The 19,146-nt window shown below is 47.3% G+C and overlaps 1 protein-coding gene across 5 annotated transcripts in view; it reads right to left on the bottom strand.

The window, feature by feature from the left end:
- Positions 1–1,835: 1,835 nt before the first annotated feature.
- Positions 1,836–19,146, bottom strand: part of LOC310692819 (multidrug resistance-associated protein 1-like) — a 73,271-nt gene continuing 55,960 nt past the window's right edge. For all 5 annotated transcript variants that reach the window (XM_083474129.1, XM_083474130.1, XM_083474131.1 and 2 more), the window contains 10 exons: positions 18,171–18,378; positions 16,709–17,019; positions 14,528–14,727; positions 12,818–12,944; positions 11,696–11,797; positions 10,158–10,304; positions 8,834–8,992; positions 6,967–7,133; positions 4,651–4,845; positions 1,836–3,193 (listed from right to left, as the gene is read on the bottom strand). In XM_083474129.1, coding sequence (XP_083330255.1) covers positions 3,085–3,193; positions 4,651–4,845; positions 6,967–7,133; positions 8,834–8,992; positions 10,158–10,304; positions 11,696–11,797; positions 12,818–12,944; positions 14,528–14,727; positions 16,709–17,019; positions 18,171–18,378 — 1,725 coding nt within the window. In that variant the 3' untranslated portion in view covers positions 1,836–3,084. The remainder of the gene's footprint in view (positions 3,194–4,650; positions 4,846–6,966; positions 7,134–8,833; positions 8,993–10,157; positions 10,305–11,695; positions 11,798–12,817; positions 12,945–14,527; positions 14,728–16,708; positions 17,020–18,170; positions 18,379–19,146) is intronic.

Genomic DNA, 19,146 nt, shown 5'->3' with positions numbered 1-19,146 from the left:
TGCAGGCCCCCCCCCCATCAGTCGATAAGGAGAAAGGTGGTTTTTTCCACCTTGCACTTGGGGGGGGGAGGGATTTTGGCAGGCAGGACAACCCACCTGCCAGACATGTGGTTTTATTGTGATGTCATGTGACTGGCAGGTGTGCTGCCCCACCCACCTGTCAAAGTTGGACCTGGGCTGCCACCAGGATAAAGATCTGATCACTGGAGCCAAAAAGGTTCCCCACCTGTGTCCTAGAGGAACTGGCGTGGAAAGGATGGGGGGGTGATCCTGGAACAGATGGTCCTTTTCATGTCTTAATGCAGTAATAATAATTTATTATTTATACCCCACCCATCTGGCTGGGTTTTCCCAGCCACTCTTGGCGGCTTCCAACAAAATATTAAAAATACAGTAAAACATCAAACATTAAAAACTTCCCTGAACAGGACTGCCTTCAGATGTCTTCTAAAAGTCAGAGTTTTTTATATCCTTGACATCTGATAGGAGGGTGCCACCACCAAGAAGGCCCTCTGCCTGGTTCCCTGTAACCTCGCTTCTCGCAGGGAGGGAACCGCCAGAAGGCCCTCAGAACTGGACCTCAGTGTCCAGGCAGAACAATGGGGGTGGAGATGCTCCTTCAGGGATACTGGGCCGAGGTCGTTTAGGGCTTTCAAGGTGAGCACCAACACTTTGAATTGTGCTCAGAAAGGTACTGGCAGCCTTCAACCTGGAATAATGGAGGTAACAGAGGAGCATTCTCCTTGCCACACCACATGAAACCGGTCACTCATGCGTCCTTTCACTTGGGATGCTGCAATTTGCATCTCTGTGTCTCCAGCCTTGGCCTTAAGTTTCATGCAGGCCCAATTGGGAAAAAGAGGTTTGGATGACCAGCGTGTGTCCTGCTGAGTTAGGGCCCCTTCCAACAGCTTCTCTTTTAAGAATGGGTTTCCCCTTTGATTAGAATCTCCCATGCTGATCACATGCTCTTGAAATCATGTGACGTTTGACCTCAGGGTTGCCACAGAAGGGGATTTCCTAGCTTTCTTTGTTTGTTTGTTCCAGCTATCATGGGACTGTTCCTCACATGACACTAAAAAGTTCAGAGCTTTGGTTCAAAACAAATTATCTTTGCTACCTTTGTCAGAAGACCATAGAAAAAGCTATCTAATCTACAGCCCCATGGCCACTTACCATTATTAAAGTTACCTAATTAGAGTTAGGTATTATTAGAGTTAGGTAGAGTTAGGTATGGGACGCGGGTGGCGCTGTGGGTAAAACCTCAGCGCCTAGGACTTGACGATCGCATGGTCGGCGGTTCGAATCCCCGCAGTGGGGTGAGCTCCCGTCGTTCGGTCCCAGCTCCTGCCCACCTAGCAGTTCGAAAGCACCCTTAAGTGCAAGTAGATAAATAGGTACCACTTTACCGCAGGAAGGTAAATGGCGTTTCCGTGTGCTGCGCTGGTGCCAGTTCGCCGGAGCAGCTTCTTCACTCTGGCCACGTGACCCGGAAGTGTCTGCGGACAGCGCTGGCTTCCAGCCTCTAGAGTGAGATGAGCGCACAACCCTAGAGTCTGTCAAGACTGGCCCGTACGGGCAGGGGTACCTTTACCTTTACCTTTAGAGTTAGGTAACTATTAGAGTTACCTAAGCCTATTCGTAAACACAGAAGTGCAACTTACAAATGTCCAGAAAACCCACATATTTCACCTTGCAAAACCCAAATTAAACCACACACCCAAGGAGTTACAGTGAGTCCAGTATTCCCATGTTGGGGAGACAAAACCTTCCACCTCTGTATACAGCAACCCTACTGTTATTTTCTGCAAGTTTACAAAGAACGAGGACAGTTCTCCAAACAAAAAGGTTTTTACTGAAAGCTCTTTCCATGAGTCATTACAAAAATACCAAAGTAAATTTCGATCTATTTAACTTTAGAGAATTGTATTTACAAAAAAAATAAATAACTTTATTCTAAGAAAAGACATGTCTTTTTTAAAAAAAGAAAAAAAAGTCAGCAACATAATTCAAAGTCTGCTGTTCCAAGCTCCTGGAGTGAGCATTTAGATGCACTGATAAGTTTGATTTTCCTTCCAGCTTCGCTTTGGTAAAATGACTGTGGAGAACACAAGAATGGTGGGTTTTTGTTGCAGATCCTTTCCAATTAAAAGAACACAACGGCTGGGGGGGCAGGGGAGAGGAGAAAGGACCTTAGACAGAAACGATTAGGCTGAATTTTCCTTTTTGGAACCACAACAAAAAAAGCATTTTGCCTACAACTGGGAGTGATTCTTTCATCCACAGGGTTAAATATATATGTATCTTAAGGTATAGGGTAAAGTTCTTGGGAATAATAAAACAAACCCCCATCTTCCTACGGCCAAGAACAAAAACCACCTGGTCTTCCATTTTCATTTTTTCCCTCCATCCTCAAAACAAGCCAGAATTGCTCTAGATAAATGTATGCAATAAGCATGTTTTATCAGAACAGAAGGGAAATCCCTCGCTCCTCTCCCCCCATGCCAGCATGTGACAATTCTGCTCATGGTGTTAAAGTTTTGGACTGTGCTATTCCTATCCTCTATTTAGCCATCCTCTATTTAGCCATCCTAAAGGTTTCTCCCATTGAGATGCTGGGTTTTCAAAAGGAAATTATCCAGTCTCTCCAAGAGCTCCTTGCCACAAAAACCAGGATGGCTGAGCAATGTTTTAGGCACAAATTCAGCCAGGCCTCCTCCAAGGACTCAATTTGGTCGTGGCCAACAGGTTCAGAGGGGACTCAGACCAGCAGCATTCGAAGGGCCAAAATATAGCCACCCCTGCTCTAGGTAAATAGATGGGATTGGGGCTCAAAGAAACAACCTGTCCATCGCTATTGCTATGCTTGAAAACTAACCCTTTAAAAGGTCAGGAAAGTGTAGAGAAGAGGAGAGAAGTAGATTTTGTGCCTGTTGTGTCTCCATTACGTTGCAAGGAGTGGAATTGTTTGGCTGGAGTTTCTTGGGCAATGGATTTTGGCAGATGCTGCCGTCTTCCTCCGTGTTTGGTTCGCCAGTCCTCTTCTGAGCTACACCCCCAGCGAGAGAAGCCGCGAACCAGGCGTTAAACCAAGCCAGAGTCTTTGGCCATGCTGTAGAAAATGCCTCTCTTCTGGATTAGGCTGGCAGGGGAGCCATATTCCGCAATTTCACCCTTGTCAAGGACAATCACCCTAAAACAAAACAGAAATGTAGTCAGGGGGGTGGGTCAGAATTCAGAGGTGCAGGGTCTGTTTTGATTCTCTGCTGGAAGTCAATGGGAGCCAAGGGCAAAATAGGGGGCAGAGGCTAATCCCTGACTCAACACCGCTGGCCACTCACAGGGATAACCATTCAAATACAAGTACAAATCATAGAGGGTAAGGCTATCCATGGCTGTGTTCTCCCTTCACTATCAGAGGCAAGATGTTGGGAATCACAACTGGGGAGCCCTCTGGTCCCGCTTGCAGGCTTCCCATGGGCATCTGGCTGGCAGATGCGAGGGCACCATGCCAGACTAGATGGGCCACAGGCTTGATTCCGCAGAGCTGTGCCCCTGATCACTCCACACACCGACTTCCCTGCTGTTTCCCCTCCTCACATTAACCCTGCAGAGCTTTTGCTCCCCGCCCTATGCAACTATGGAGCTCACTTTTCACCTTCCCCAGCCCATTTCTTAAGCCGCCACTTCTGTTCTGCAGCCCCGTTTGCCTCAGTTTTCACCTCCACCCCATCCACTACGAGAAGTGAGGTTATGGGGAACCAGGCAGAGGGCCTTCTTGGTGGTGGCACCTGCCCTGTGGAACGCCCTCCCATCAGATGTCAAGGAAATAAACAACTACAGTGGTACCTCGGGTTACATACGTTTCAGGTTACATACGCTTCAGGTTACAGACTCCGCTAACCCAGAAATAGTACCTCAGGTTAAGAACTTTGCTTCAGGATGAGAACAGAACTCTTGCTCCAGCGGTGCGGGGCCAGCAGGAGGCCCCATTAGCTAAAGTGGTGCTTCAGGTTAAGAACAGTTTCAGGTTAAGTACGGACCTCCGGAATGAATTAAGTACTTAACCCGAGGTACCACTGTATCTGACTTTTAGAAGACATCTGAAGGCAGCCCTGTTTAGGGAAGTTTTTAATGTTTGATGGTTTATTGTGCTTTTAATATTCTGTTGGGAGCTGCCCAGAGTGGCTGGGGAAACTTAGCCAGAGGGACGGAGTATAAATAAATAAATAGACTATTAATAATAACAACAACAACAACAATAATAATAATAATAATAATAATAATAATAATAATAATAATAATAATTCCATCTATATGCTCTCACACGAGGCAGCTGAGGAATGAAAAAGGGAGAAATTTAAGTACAGCTGGAAGGGAAGAACACTGAGAGGGAAATGGTGACTGTTTAAAACAACATAAATAGTTTAAGTAAAGCAAGCCCGGAAGTACACTAGGAGCAAAATGGCAGTTTTAAACATCAGCAGAGGTTTCAGTAAAGCAGAGCTGAAAGAACACAAATGGGTTGGTTTTTTGTTTTGTTTTTTTAAAAAAGGAGAAAGAGAGATGTATACAACACAGAAGCTAACACAATGGAGCCTTTCCAAACTCCCTCCTCCACAGACACTCGCATGGTTCATCCACTTTTACCGTGTATAGTCCATGATTGTGTTCAACCGGTGTGCTATCGTTAGGACTGTGCAGCCCTCAAACTGCGTCCGGATTGTTGACTGTATGAGGTCATCTGTTTCAAGATCCACGGCCGCTGTAGCTTCATCTAAAACAAGGATTTTGGATTTCCGAAGCAAGGCTCGAGCAAGGCACACCAACTGTCGCTGCCCAACACTTGAGACAGAAAGTAAAACACACCAACAAAAACTTTAAAAATTGAATCTCTAACAACAGCCCATTTCAGGGCCAAATACCGTATTTTTCGCTCTATAACACGCACCTAATCATAATACGCACATCATTTTTAGAGGAGAAAAACAGGGGGGGGGGGAATTCTGAATGAAACAGTGGACGTATCATTTTTGTGCTTCATGCTGTGGCCACAGACATGTGATCTGATGGTGAATTTGGGGTGACCCAATGCAAAAATCCTGAGAATCCCTGTGGATCCATGCTTTGTAACCACATTTTTGCACCATTGCAGCCCCAGGCAACAGTGGGTGCGTGATTTTTTTGGTGCAGGCTGTAGCCATGGACATGCTGTGTGATCTGATGGTGAATTTGGGATGACCCAATGCAAAGATCCTGAGGATCCATGTGGACCCATGCTTTGTAACCACGTTTTAAGTGGGGAGGGAAGGAAAAACACAGAAGGGACAAGGAGCACGAGAGGGGTGTGCAGAGAAGCAGCTGGCTAAGAATGCAGGAGAGGGGTTTAACAGGAGGGAGGAAAGGAAGGCAAAAGTTTCCACCCACCCACCCAAGCCAGCCCCCTCTCCCCCACCTGCATCTTTCCCGGCTGCCTGTGAGTCCCTAGAAAGCATTAGAGCACAGAGAGGAATTAGAAGGAAGGACGCGATCCTTTCCTTTCCCCTCTGCTTGCCTGGAGGGGAGGGGATTTCCCTGCTCTTTGTTCCGTTTGAGGAAACACAGCAATGAAACAGAAGAGGGTGGGCAGTAAGACTCTGAGGCAGAATGCAGGAAAGCAGCAGCTTCCTCTCTTCAGGCTTCCCTCCTCCGCGATTTGATTTTTGCCTCATTTTTGCCCCTGCACTCGCACCAGTCGGCTCCAGGGACCACACATTCGCTCAATAACACGCACAGACATTTCCCCTTACTTTTTAGGAGAAAAAATCTGCGTGTTATAGAAAGAAAAATATGGTAGCTAATTAATAATGTTTTTAAAGATCATACTTGAATTAGCCACTTTCACTTTTATTCTGAAAAGAAAAAGCAGCTGCAAATGTGCGCCCATGATCTGGGACCCAGAAAAGGCCAACCTTGTAAAACAACAAAATCTAAACAGCTTATTTAAAAGCTACTGCACAACTCAATTCAACAGTCTCTTTCGAAAAATATCTAACATTCCTTACTATTCTATGTCCCACAGGAGGCAGAAACCTGCATTCTGTGGTCATGAGGAAAACGACCAAATAGATCCTCTGTTAAAAAGCCGAGCAAAACCCTAAGAACCAGATTTTACAGGATTTCGCTTTGATTTGGATTCCAGTAGAGTCGTACCTTGGAAATTGAACAGAATCCGATCCGGAAGTCCATTCGACTTCCGAAACGTTCGGAAACCAAAGCACAGCTTCTGATTGGCTGTAGGAAGCTTCTTGCAGCCAATTGGAAGCCACGGAAGCACCTTCGGACACGCAGCTTCCTAAAGAACGTTCGAAAACCAGAACACTCCCGGTTTTAGATCGCTCGGGAGCTGGAACGTTTGACTCCTAAGGTTTTCAGGAGCCAAGGTACGACTATATTAGACTTAAGCAGAGACACACAAAATGAGGAGTCAGCTCTCACATACAGGGTTCCATGTGACTCGCTAAGGCAGCTTGAGTTTCTGTTTCTAATATTGCTTTTTCTGCAATTACGTGTCCTCACCCAATGCTCCTAAAGTGAGGACTCTTTTACAGCCCAAGGGAGTGTGCCCCTACAATATATTATGTGGAAAAAATGTGGGTTTTGCACTTTAGGGTTTTTTTTACAGTGTGGGACTTGGTTTTAAAATAAGTGAGAGTGAAAAGGGTATTCAGATGTTGCTACCCTCAGCCAGACTTGCACACACGGATGCTCAGAGTTCCAGAACAGCACAAAGAGATTAATGTTGTAGCTCAGTGTTTCTCAATCTTGGGCCCCCCCCAGCTGTTGTTGGACTACAACTCCCATCATCCCTGACGACTGGTCCTGCTAGCTAGGGATGATGGGAGTTGTAGTCCAACAAACAGCTGGGGAAACCTAAAATAACGGGATTTGAAAGGAAAATAAAAAGGGGCAGAAGCTGTACAATACCTGAGGTTCTCTCCTCCTTCGGAACACTCGTGGTTGAGTTTATCAGGGAGTGCCGAGACAAAGTTTTTCAAGTGAGCGAGTTCCAAAGACGTCCAGACGTCTTCATCGGAGTATTGGTCGAAAGGGTCCAGATTCATGCGCAGGGAGCCAGAAAACAAGATGGGGTCCTGTTTGGAGAACCGAAAGCCATCAATCTGGTCTGCAGTGCACATTTCAGAAATTTATAATAAGGTAGGTGTGCGCATTAGTCTACAACAGAGGTAGACAAAATGGTGCCCTCAAAACGTTGCTGGCCTACAACTCCCATGCTCCCTGACTGCTGGTCATTCGGAGAGGGGCTGATGGGAGCCAGAACCCCATTTCCTCTCTCTACCTACACGCAACTGCTTCCAATGCACAAAACGCTTGAGCCACAAGCGAAGTGCCCTCCAAGAGACCTCCTTCCTGCCTGGGTATCTAGAAATCAGTCTTGGCAGCAGGACTGGGCAGATCTCAGCAGAGGTCATGTCCATGGGACCAGTGGGTTACACACTAACAAGGATGCAATGTGGGTGTACTGTAGGAACCAGAGGCCACCGGTTGTGCGTCCAAATCCCTTCAGAAATTGATGTGCACATTTGCACTTTAAGAAGAAACAAGGTGAGCAAACAGATACTAGAGCATTCCTTTGTAGGCACAAGTTTAATCTCCTTTTAGGTTCATATGTATATATCCTGTTGGCATCCGTCTGTCTCGATAAGACAGTGGAGTGTGCCTCTGGGAGTGAAGTCAAACTGCTGTGCTTGCAGCACCGAAGAGACCCCCCCCCCCCATGATGCAAGCCGGGGCAGTGTGCATGGGGGTCCTGGGCTGCCCAGACGACCAGACTCCCCTCTCAGCCTAAAGGAAAGCAGAGCAAGATGCTTGGCACCAGCATGGATGCGGGAGTTGCCGGAAGGAGGCGTACAAGGCGCCGTCCAACCAACTCCAGGTTTGTGTAGGGTTTACTCCTTAGCCTTCTTCTCTTCCCAAAAGATATCCTGCAAGGCAGCAGAGGTTAGGACCAGAGTTTTCCTTCTCTTAGATGGGCTTCCTTCCCAGGTTGATGAGGCCCACTGCCCCTTAAAAAGGTAAAGGTAAAGGGACCCCTGACCGCTAGGTCCAGTCGTGGCCGACCCTGGGGTTGCGGCACTCATCTTGCTTTATTGGCCGAGGGAGCCGGCATACAGCTTCCAGGTCATGTGGCCAGCATGACTAAGCCGCTTCTGGCGAACCAGAGCAGCGCACAGAAACGCCGTTTACCTTCCTGCCAGCGTGGTACCTATTTATCTACTTGCACTTTGGTGTGCTTTCGAACTGCTAGGTTGACAGGAGCAGGGACAGAGCAACGGGTGCTCACCCCGTTGCGGGTTTTTGAACCGCTGACCTTCTGATCGGCAAGTCCTAGGCTCTGTGGTTTAACCCACAGCGCCACCCGCATCCCTACCTGCCCCTTACATGTGTGCAAAAAAATGGGGCTCCACCCTCCATCTACAGAGCAGAGACCATTTGAAAGTGAATTCATCAAGAACGTATCTGAGCCAACACAAAAGCTGGGCTTGCCCTTTGCTCATGCCAGCAAATACCAACTCCCTCCTGAAACTGCCTTGATCAGCCATCTGACACGGCCTTGCAAATATTTGCTTCCCCTCTGCGTTTGCGTTCTCTCTCTTGGCACCACCTGAAATGCTTTGGCAGAGAAGCTGCATATGAATGAAGGAAGCAAATAAAACCAGGCACCCATTAAGATCCGTGGACTCAAGCCTGTAACGAGGCGGCATCAGCAGTGAACACGGCCAAAGGAGTTAGAAAGCACGGCTCATGGGCATGAGCAGAGATTCCCGCTTACCTGGGGGATAATCGTGACCTTGAAGCGAAGGTCGTGGAGCCCAATCTTTGCAATGTTAATCCCATCAATGAGAATCTCCCCTTCGGCTGCCTCGTTGATGCGGAACAAGCCGAGAGTGAGGGACGACTTTCCAGCTCCCGTTCTCCCAACGATGCCCACCTATTGAGAAGGGCAGAAGGGGGTGGGGGAGGAGCCACGATGCTCTTAGTTCTGGAAAGCAAGGCTGGAGCCAAGAGGACGAAGGATGCAGGCAGTATCTGAAGGGGATCTTCCTGCCCATCCCCTCCGGACTGTGAAACCTGGACTAGCAAGCTCTGCTTGGGAAACTCTGCAGCTCTGCAAAGCGGAAAAGACACTGCTTTTGTTATGGCATGGCCAGGGAACACCTGCGGCCGAGCTGGATGCTGAAATGCAGTTTGCATCATCCCTGCTGATGGGAGCCGAAGAGCCACACAACAGCTGAAAGACCACAGGTTCCCCGGCCCTGCTTTGTGGACAAAGCAGTCAGTCTTGGCACACGGGAGTCTTGGAAAACGGAACGCCCAGCCTTGAAACTGCTGTTTTAAGTTTCAAGTTGTCTGAAGACACGGAGAGGCAATGGGCAAGGGGTTTGTTTGTTTGTTTGTTTGTGTGTGTGTGTCCGTCATGTCTTCAGAAAGTAACATGCCAGGCAGCCCTAAAAAAAACCCTCTCTCTTCGATACTCTTCTTGATCAAGGCTCTTTTATTGTCTCCTCTCACCTCCCACAAATTCTGCCTTTCCAGCTTTCCCTTCCACACAGCTTCTTTTCATCCTCAGCTCTTCCTTTATTTATTAAATTTATATACGTCGCCTGGAGATCACTGGGCGGTTTACCACATTAAATGCAGAATGAAAACACAAAAATATTTACAGTAAATCAAAACCCTCCTGCAAACACATTTGAAAGGCCATAGATTTATAAATCAGACCAAGGCCTGGTTGCAGAGGAACTGTTTTTGCCTGGCACCTAAAGATACACAACGAAGGTGCCAGGTGAACTTCCCTGGGGAAAGCATTCCACAGATGGAGAGCCACTACAGAGAAGGCCCTGTCCTCGTGTTGCCACCCTCCAGACATCACATGGAGGAGGCGCAAGAAGAAGGGCCTTAGATGATGAATGCAGTGTCAGGGACTGTTCATATGCGGAGAGGTGGTCCTTGAGATACTGCGGCCCTGAGCCATTTAAGGCTTTGTAGAGGCTCCACTTCCCTCCCTCCTCCCCTTTCCTACAAGAGCACCTTCTCTGCCTTCTTAACTCCACCCCCCCCGGCTTCAGTGTCCATTAATGGGTCCCGGCACTCACTTTTTCTCCTCCATCTATGGTGATGTTGATGTCCCTCAGGACCAAATCCATGTTGTCCCTGTAGCGAAGGCCATAGCCTCTGAACTCCACTTTGCCTTCGTGGGGCCAGTTGCTTGGTGGGGCTGTTTGCTTAATGGTCCACTCTGCCTGAAAGAAAAAAAGCCAGGAGCTTCCATTATTAGCCTCTGATGTGCCACCTAGTAGACCCCAAGAGCATGGGGGAGAACCACCTCCCATCACCCATGTCCGTAGAATGCAGTTGGAAGGGACCATAATAAACATCTAGTCCAAACCCCTCCAATGCGGGAATCTTTTGCCCAATGTGGGGCTCGAACCCACGACCCCGAGATTAAGAGTCTCATGCTTCCTGCTCTGCTTGTGAGCTTCCCAGAACCACGGCAGAAAACCAGGATGCTACTCAAGATGCACCTCTGGTCTGACTTAGCAGGGCAGCTATTCCACTATTCGGTGACTTCCCTTCTTCTCTTTCCATGGTTCATTTTGCATATCATAAATCCCTGCATTCTTTACATAAACCAAACCATTCAGTCTTCCATTATTACATCCATCAAAACTTATTTACACTGCTGAATTGATCTTAATGCTGCCAGCGTTTTTAAGTGTACCCAAATCCCTCCCATATATTCAATAAACATTTTCCAATCTTCTCTAAACACACTTTCTTCTTGTTTTCTTATTCTATATATTGTCTGCAAGCTGCGCATATTCCCCAGCTTAAGTTGCCATTCTTCTTTAGTTGGGACCTCACTCGTTTTCCATTTGCAGGCTAACGAAACACAGGCCGCAGTAGTGGCATACATAAATAGCCTTCTTCTTCTTTTTTTGATACCTGGGAATTTCCATATGAATTATCCCCAACCAATGTACCACTACTTTATACCACCATATCACCCCCAGTCCTCTGGCATAGCAACCTGGAGCCAAATGCTACATTCTTGGCCTCAGAAACAGAGTTGCTGTGCATAGTAATAATAGCAGTAGTAATAATAATAATAATAATAATTTTATAATATATATAAATTTTATATATAATATATAATTTTATAATAATATAATTTTATTATATGCCGCTCATCTTACTGGGTTGTCCCAGCCACTAAAAAACACAATAAAGCATTGATATCTTCCCTGTACAGGGCTGCCTTCAGGTGCTTTCTATAGGTCACCCCTGTGCAGATCCTGTTTTTCCAATAAAGAGTTAACTTCACTTTGTCCATGTGATTTACTGCTGGCTGGCTCCTGACACCCATCATCTGAAGACCACTGCCCAGTCCCCACTTGATGCACCAAATAAAGCAGAGTTCACGCCACTGTAAATCCTGTGGCCTCTTTAAAGCAGAAGGACAAATATGGCTGCATCTGCAGAATGATCAATTCTAAAGAGCATCGATGGGCTTTAAAATTCAGCCCTCATCTGCTGGGAGACCAGCAGGAAATGCAGATCCCTGTACCTGGGTAACCTACAGGCTTACAACGTGCCCTCAAAACTGCAGCTAGAGGAGCGGTCTTAAACTTACCTCTTTCTCCTTCTCGGAGTATTCTTTGACTCTTTCCACAGCAACGATGTTTGTTTCCATCTCGGACGACATGCGAACCAACCAATTCAAGTAAGTGGTGATCTAACAAAAACGAACAGAGGCCCCAAATACGTGTTTTGCATACATCACAGCAAGCTGCCCATTCAAGTTCTGCCTGCTGAACACACTTGAGGACTCATGTATTGTTTCAGACGTTATCTCCTCCTCTATCTCCGGGTGAAAATTTTGAAGCCAGGGAGGTTTTGGCAAACCATTAAAAAGTCTACATCTTCATGAAGCACTGCCTTGTTTAACAAGGAGGTCTCAGGCATGCTGTCTTTGTTTATAGAGTTAAGAGCCAATCTGCACACGCAGAAAACGCAAGAGAGAGAGGCTCAGATCAAGCAGAATTTCAGAATTGCAAGAGGAAGGACCTAATGTCTGAATGTTAATTCCCAGACTCAGAGCACAGACAGAACAGCTCCTCGTTTGAGGGCTGGAATTGTTTTATTGCAAGTATTATCTTTTTAACACAAGTATCTTACCTGGGCGGCCGGGGATGAAGAAGAGAAATTCCACAGTTGGTGGAAGTCTGGTGGCTTATTTTTCCTCACCCCTGCCCACAGATTAACCATCCCAGCTCGATGAGTGGCATGGTTTTAGGGCAACGATGGAGAACCTTCAGATGTTATGGACTACAGCACCCATCATCCCTGACCATGCTGGTGGGGGGTGGGGGGAGTTGTAGTCCTAGCAATATCTGGAGGGCCAATTCCTGTACTAGGGCCAAGGGAACGAGACTGCACAGATTCTATGGGTCCACTGCCTTCATCACACTAAGACTGCCTCCAGGGATTGACCTCACTTTCTTGCAGAAGAGGGGGCCTACAGCGCCCTCAGCCGCCTTCCCAGAAAGCAACAGGATTGCTCCCTTAACATCTCCTAACCTTTCGCTAAATGCTACCTAGAAAGCACAATTCTCTCCTTGCTGAATTATCTATGTAGCTTTACAAAACGCTTAGCCACCAAGTATGAAGAGCTGCACCTCTCAAAAAGGTTTTCTTAAAAAGATTATTAGGCTTCTGCTCCAAAAGCAAACCCAGCCTGTTTTCCGCGAGCTACCTGCAGTGAATAGGAGATGGAGAGCCCAACCAGTCCAGGGCTCAGGCTATTGCGGGCGATGACGGCAAAGAGAGAGGCAAAGAGGACGATGAAGTTCCCAACGTACTCCAGCCGGACTGCAAGCCACCTGGAAGGAAAGAGGGGGCTTCTTTTAATACCGACCAGGCCCTTGCAGGCCACCTGCGTGAGGACGGGGGGGGGGGGAGAGAGAGCGATCCCTGCAGGGGGGGGGGAGAGAGAAACAGGGGGAGCAGTATACACTGGTGGTCAAAATTGTAGAAAACTTTTGGGAAAGGGTTTGATGGCTCATAACACCACCTTTTTTCTTTTTTCTTTTTGAGTAATGCCATAAAATTATATATCAATGGAAATATAATTTAATGAGAAATGTACTGCAGGCTCGGATCAAGCATTTCCTGGTGGTCATCCAGCAGATGAAGGCAGAATTTTAAAGCCCATCAGCGCCCTTTGGAATTGATCATTCTGCAAATGCAGCCATATTAATCTTTCTGGTTTAAAGAGACCAGGGCGTTTACAGTGCCATGAGCTCCTGTAGGCAAAAACCTGCTTTATTTGGTGCATCAAGTGAGGACAGGGCAGTGGTCTTCAGATGATGGGTGTCAGGAGCCAACCAGCTGTAAATCACATGCGCAAAGTGAAGTTAAAAAAGTGGTGCTATGAGCCATCATTGCCAAAACAAGATGAGACCTGAGTGGCTCTCTAAACACTCCTTTTTCTGGTTATTTGGCTATAACGTCTGATAGAATACAGATAATTGAACAAACATTCTTACATTACATTCTTCATTAAATTATCTTTCCACTGATACATAATTTTATGGTATTACTCCAAAAAAAATTGTTACAAGCCATCAAACCTCGGAAATACACTTTTTCCATGATACAATGAATTTCAGTTAGGGGGGGATTTGAGGAAGTCAGATAACAATGAAAGTTAAAATAGGTTTTGAAAGTAATATGTGTTTATATTTTTATTTCTTTTTTCTTTTAGTATCGTGATGTGTTTTTTTGTGTGTGGTTTATACGTCATATTTGTTAGAAATGTGAAAATCAATAATTTTGTGGGAGGAAAAAAAAAAGGAAATACACTTTTCCCAAAAGGTTTCCCCAATTTTGGCCACTAGTGTATATGGGTGTGTAGTTGGTAGTGAAAAGCTTGCACATGGAATTAAAAGCTGGTCGACACTTAGGAAACAGATCCTCAGGATCAGCTGACATGCTCAAGGTGCCCCAATTTTAACTAGCGGTTGGAGTTTGGGACTCTGGAATGATTCTGCTCGCCTCCACAAATGTCCAGCAGGGGGCCTCAAATTCTGAACCAGCTCCACTGAAGTGTTGTTGGAGCTGAAGGACCAATGTGTATGAAATCCCCCAGGTACAGTGGTACCTCGGGTTACAGAAACTTCAGGTTACAGACACTTCAGGTTACAGACTCCGCTAACCCAGAAACAGTACCTCGGGTTAAGAACTTTGCTTCAGGATGAGAACAGAAATTGTGTGGCGGTGGTGCAGTGGAAGCAGGAGGCCCCATTAGCTAAAGTGGTACCTCAGGTTAAGAACAGTTTCAGGTTAAGAACGGACCTCCAGAATGAATTAAGTTCTTAACCTGTACAACTGTACTCATACAGACTGGTAGCAGGGAAAATATTTCTTTAACTCAAACCCAACGTTCCTTGGGTCGTCCACCCACCTGTTGGCGACGATGCTTGGGTAGTAAGCTTTTTGGTTTTCGTCCACCTTCACGTCACTCTGCTTTATGAAGCGCTTCTGCTCTTCGAAGGCTCGGATGACGCTGACCCCCAGCAGCGTCTCGTTGAAGTGGGAGTAGACCGGGGAGCGGCTGACCGACTCCAGGCGCTTCAGCTGGCGGGAAGTGGCTACGTAGAAGCGCTGGAAAGGGGCAGGTCAGAGAAATCAAGGCGATGGGTAAGAGGCCGCTCACATCCACTCTGCTTCTGATAGCCAATGTGAACTACAACTCCCACCAGCCCCTCTCAGTGTGGCCAATGCTCAGGGATGATTGGGAGCTGTAGCTGGAGATGTCAGGGAATCCTGACGGAAACAGGAGTGGAAACTGTCCTGTGTCTGGGATGCAAATCAATCCAGGGAATATGATCCCTCTTAGCTGCTGCAGCTGCTGCTTTTCAGCCCATAAACTATATATAAACGCTGACTTTCCCGACCTCACCCATTTGCACTGTGTTTCCCCTGCACTGACATGAATGACCATGCACTGAAATGACTGGGTGTGGAATAATGTAATGCTGCAATGAAATGTGTAATTTATGACATAGTCAATGATGTGACATTTTGCTGCAGCAGACACAAAGATGCATAATGTTGTCAGAAGCTGAACTGCAGCGGACTGGAAACTGCGCTGCATGCAACAAACACGCACTGCTTCACTACCACAACAGGAAACCCGCTTCAATTCTGCACCCGTTCATCCTGCCGTTTAAGCGAGGATTAAATTTCCTGCTGTCTCTGTGCATGGGGATGGGGAAGCAGAGTGGTGAATTTGTATCTCTGGCATCGATAAATATGAAGGGTGCTTGCTGCCTTTTGGGAAAGGACCTCTACATATATTATTTTCACCCTAGAAGCCAGACGTTGTGCTTCCAAGATGGAGCTGGAACTCCTCCATGATGGAGAAGCAGCTGCAGGCACAATGAACTGGCCAAGTGAGGAAACAGAAATATGGAGACCTCTAGCAAATGAACTAATAGTAGGAGTTATCTTCTGCTCATCTGAATAGGTCACCCCGGCTGCACTGGGTGGCTTCCAACAAATATAAAAACACAATAAAACATGAAACATTTAAAAATGTCCCTATACAGAGCTGCCTTCAGATGTCTTCTAAAAGTCAGATAGTTGTTTATTTCATTGACATCTGACGAGAGGGCGTTCCACAGGGCAGGCATGACTACTGAGAAGGCCCTCTGCCTGGGTATATGATTACGGAAGAAAATCACCACCATAATTAAATTGACTCTGGGAACTATGAATTTTTATTATACAGTGGTACCTCGGTTTTTGAACGCCTCCGTTGACGAACATTTCGGTTTCTGAACGCCGTAAACCCGGAAGTAAATGCTTTGGTTTCTGAACACACCTCAGAAGTCAAAGATGCCAGACAACTTCCGCCAAGTGAAAGATCATAAGGCCTAGCTGTTGGCTCCTGAGTTTTCGGTTTTCAAATGTTTCAGACCTAAACGGTCTTCCAGAACGGAATACATTCAAAAACTGAGGTGCCACTGTAGTTAGATTTTGTTTATTTGCTTGCAGCACTTTGACATCAGTCCATCTATTTTTGATATCCTGCTTTGTATATTTAAGTTGAGCCGTCACTGATCCAAGACTGGTTCTGCCAAGAAGTACCTTGTGCCTGCCCAGCAGACTCTTATTTGGTTCCTTCACCAAATAAGCAATCTGAGAAGCTTTGGTTACTTGGTTAATGAAGAGCGAACCTCCTAAAAGGGGTGACGGAGAAAGACACACAGCGAATGTCTGGCGTAAGTGTGGCCAGTTTATTCTTTGATGGAAGAGCACACAAGAGGGGTTGTGATTATATTAGAAGGAGCGGCACCCACTGCTATGCCACACCAACCTGGTGTCTTCATGATGCTCTGGACTACAACTCCCATCATCCCTAGCTAGCAGGACCGGTGGTCAGGGATGCTGGGGGTTGTAGTCCAACAACGACTGGTAGGGACCCACGTTTGAGAAACACTGGCTTAAAGGACTGGATGAAGATTCCCGCTCGAAGCGGCAGCCAACTGCGGAGTTTGCTAACACGGTCTCACCAAGAACCAGCTTGGCTAAGGGGGAAGTCTGAGGCAGAGCTGGAACCAGGGACAAGAGCTTTGCGTACCTGTACAAAGAAGTAGATGAATCCCAGGGGAGGAATGACCACAGCAGCCACTGGCGTGGCCAGGAGGATGATGATGCAGGCCCCGAGGACATTAAACATGGAGCCCATGAACATCTTGATGACCTGGGGGATGATGGAGTCAATGGTGTCGATTTCTTTGGAAAACCGGTTCACCAAATTCCCGCTGGGCGTCCGCTCAAAGAAGCTCATGGGGCACCGCAGAATGTTGTGGAGCAGGTTGACGTGGAGACGGCGGGAAGCAAATATCCCTCCAATCGAAACAGCCATGGAGTAGCCAAACACGGCAATACCTTTAGGGAGACAGGCACAACAAACACCCTTAAGTGACGGTGTCTTTCTCTTCAACTTTGCTTATGAACGAATGGACTGAAGACCTTATTAACACAGCGGGCTCGCAAATGGAGCCTACCGCTGTCGAAAACTACTCCACAGTTCCGCTGAAGGATTTTCTTCTGCAGGGTTTCACATTTTGTGTTTGCCTTGAATTTCTTTTCTGCAAGGAGCTGAATAAAGTCTGGGATGTCCCGAGAGACTGGGGGGCGGTCTAAGGTGTGCATGTGTGAGGGGGGTGGGGAGAGGAGAGAGGTGCAGGCCCTAAACGGGGGGGGGGTGGCAATCCATCTACTGCCTTCTGTTCTGTTATTGTTGTGGTGCCCCTCGGCTCAGCACCCAGTGCCAGCAAACTGGTTGTGCCCTGAGAAGGAGCTAGAACTTGGGCTAAGCCCTTTTGCCTCCCAGGCCACTGGAATCCCCAACTCAGAATGCACTTCTTTCTAAAGGGTTTACCATTCTCTGCAGAAGAAAGCCAGGAAGCAGTCCGACCCCAGCTTCCCTCCTGTCTGTGATCTTTCAGAGCCACGACCTGGACTGAACCCTTCCCAGCCACTGAGCTCTTGGAAAAGCTCGGAGAAATGTTGCCAAACAGAATCGAGTGTCGCTGTGTCCTCAAGCAAAGGGTGCTCCGGCCAGGAGGCCCAGGGCAACTCCCTTGACGCCTATTCGAGGCTGCTGACTTGCGTGCAAAGGCACCCTATTCCAGGCCCCACAAACAAGGGGGGAAGGAGGAAACTGACAGGGTTACTACTGCAGGCAGTGAACATGAGCACGTGACAGGAGCCCTTCTGGATCAGGCCAAAGGACCATCCATCCCTGCCTCCTGTCCTCACCGTGGTCAGCCAGATAAGGGAATGGCTGTAGTTCAGGGGCAGAGCATCCGATTGTTAGCAGGAGGTCCCTAGAATGCAGCTGCCAGTCAGTATTGAACTGAGCTTGATGGACCAATGATCTGCTTGTCTTAAGGCAGCTTCCTGCATCCCTACACCTATGAGAATCCCCAAATCAGGACTGCAAGCCGGGCCCAAACTGGAGGTGGAGGAACTCCTTCAGAGGAGTTGGATAAACTGAGCAAGGCGACGAGAACCAAGAGAGATTGCAAGCAGACCTTGAGACGTTCCCAGCGCTCCATACACTCCCAGCCGGAGGTCTGTGTGCTGCTGCGTCCCATTGATAACAGGGTCGTCCGTCCACAGGCTTAGCCAGTAATTGGAAGCAAGCGAGGCTATGTGGTTGCAGAGAAAGAGGAAGATGCTCATGAAGGTGATGCAGAGTCCAATGGCTTTCATGTACTCCCAGTAGACAGCTGGCTTCACCTAAACACAGAAGGGATCGGACTTAGCACACCACTCTTGGGACGCAACTCCCCACTTTGACTCCCACCCTGCCAAAATCCTTCGCCCCTCTTGCTCTGCATAGGCTTATTAGTCGTCTAAACCCTCCACGGCTCCCCCCCATCTCACTTGGTTTCTTTATCCCAACACGACCCCTCTGGGTGCTGTCAAGCCGTCAGCTGTCCAGACAGGTGCTGTGGGAAACCCACAGGCGGGACCCGAGTGCAAATCCCTGACAGGCTCAAAGTTCGAGGGGGAAACTGAGTCAGCGCTTGTGCTAGCCCATGAAGAGCTGCCGAGAAGGTATGATTTCTAACACCCAGAAAAGGAGGAAGAGCATACTCCAAGTGTCACTAAGACCTGTTTCCAGAGAGGAGAGTGCTTTTTTTGGGGGGGAAGCGCTGCAGAGGCGGTTTTATTAATGTGCTCAACAACAACAAAAAGCACACAACATCAAATGTATGGGGGGGGGGGGGCGGTGGCAAAACATATACTAACCAACCACTTATTTTGTAGTTCTTGGGCTTAGTATAAATCCATATAAGCTTCAAATTACCGTAATTAATCTTATTTACAAAGTTAATAACTAAAGTGTGTTTATGTGCCATTTCTTTTTACCCTGATGTCTAAAAACCATAATTAAAATCATAATTAAATTGCAGGGACAAATCATAGCAAACGGCCGTTTTGGCTTCCACCACCAGCTCCTCAGAAGCTACTTTAAAAGACTAGTAAGACGAGTGCAAGGGC

Source organism: Podarcis liolepis, assembly GCF_965112155.1.
Source record: "Podarcis liolepis genome assembly, chromosome: 14".
In the NCBI taxonomy this organism is placed as follows: Eukaryota; Metazoa; Chordata; class Lepidosauria; order Squamata; family Lacertidae; genus Podarcis; species Podarcis liolepis.
Note: the sequence above shows the minus strand (reverse complement) of the source record. Positions and strands in the feature narration are given on the sequence as shown.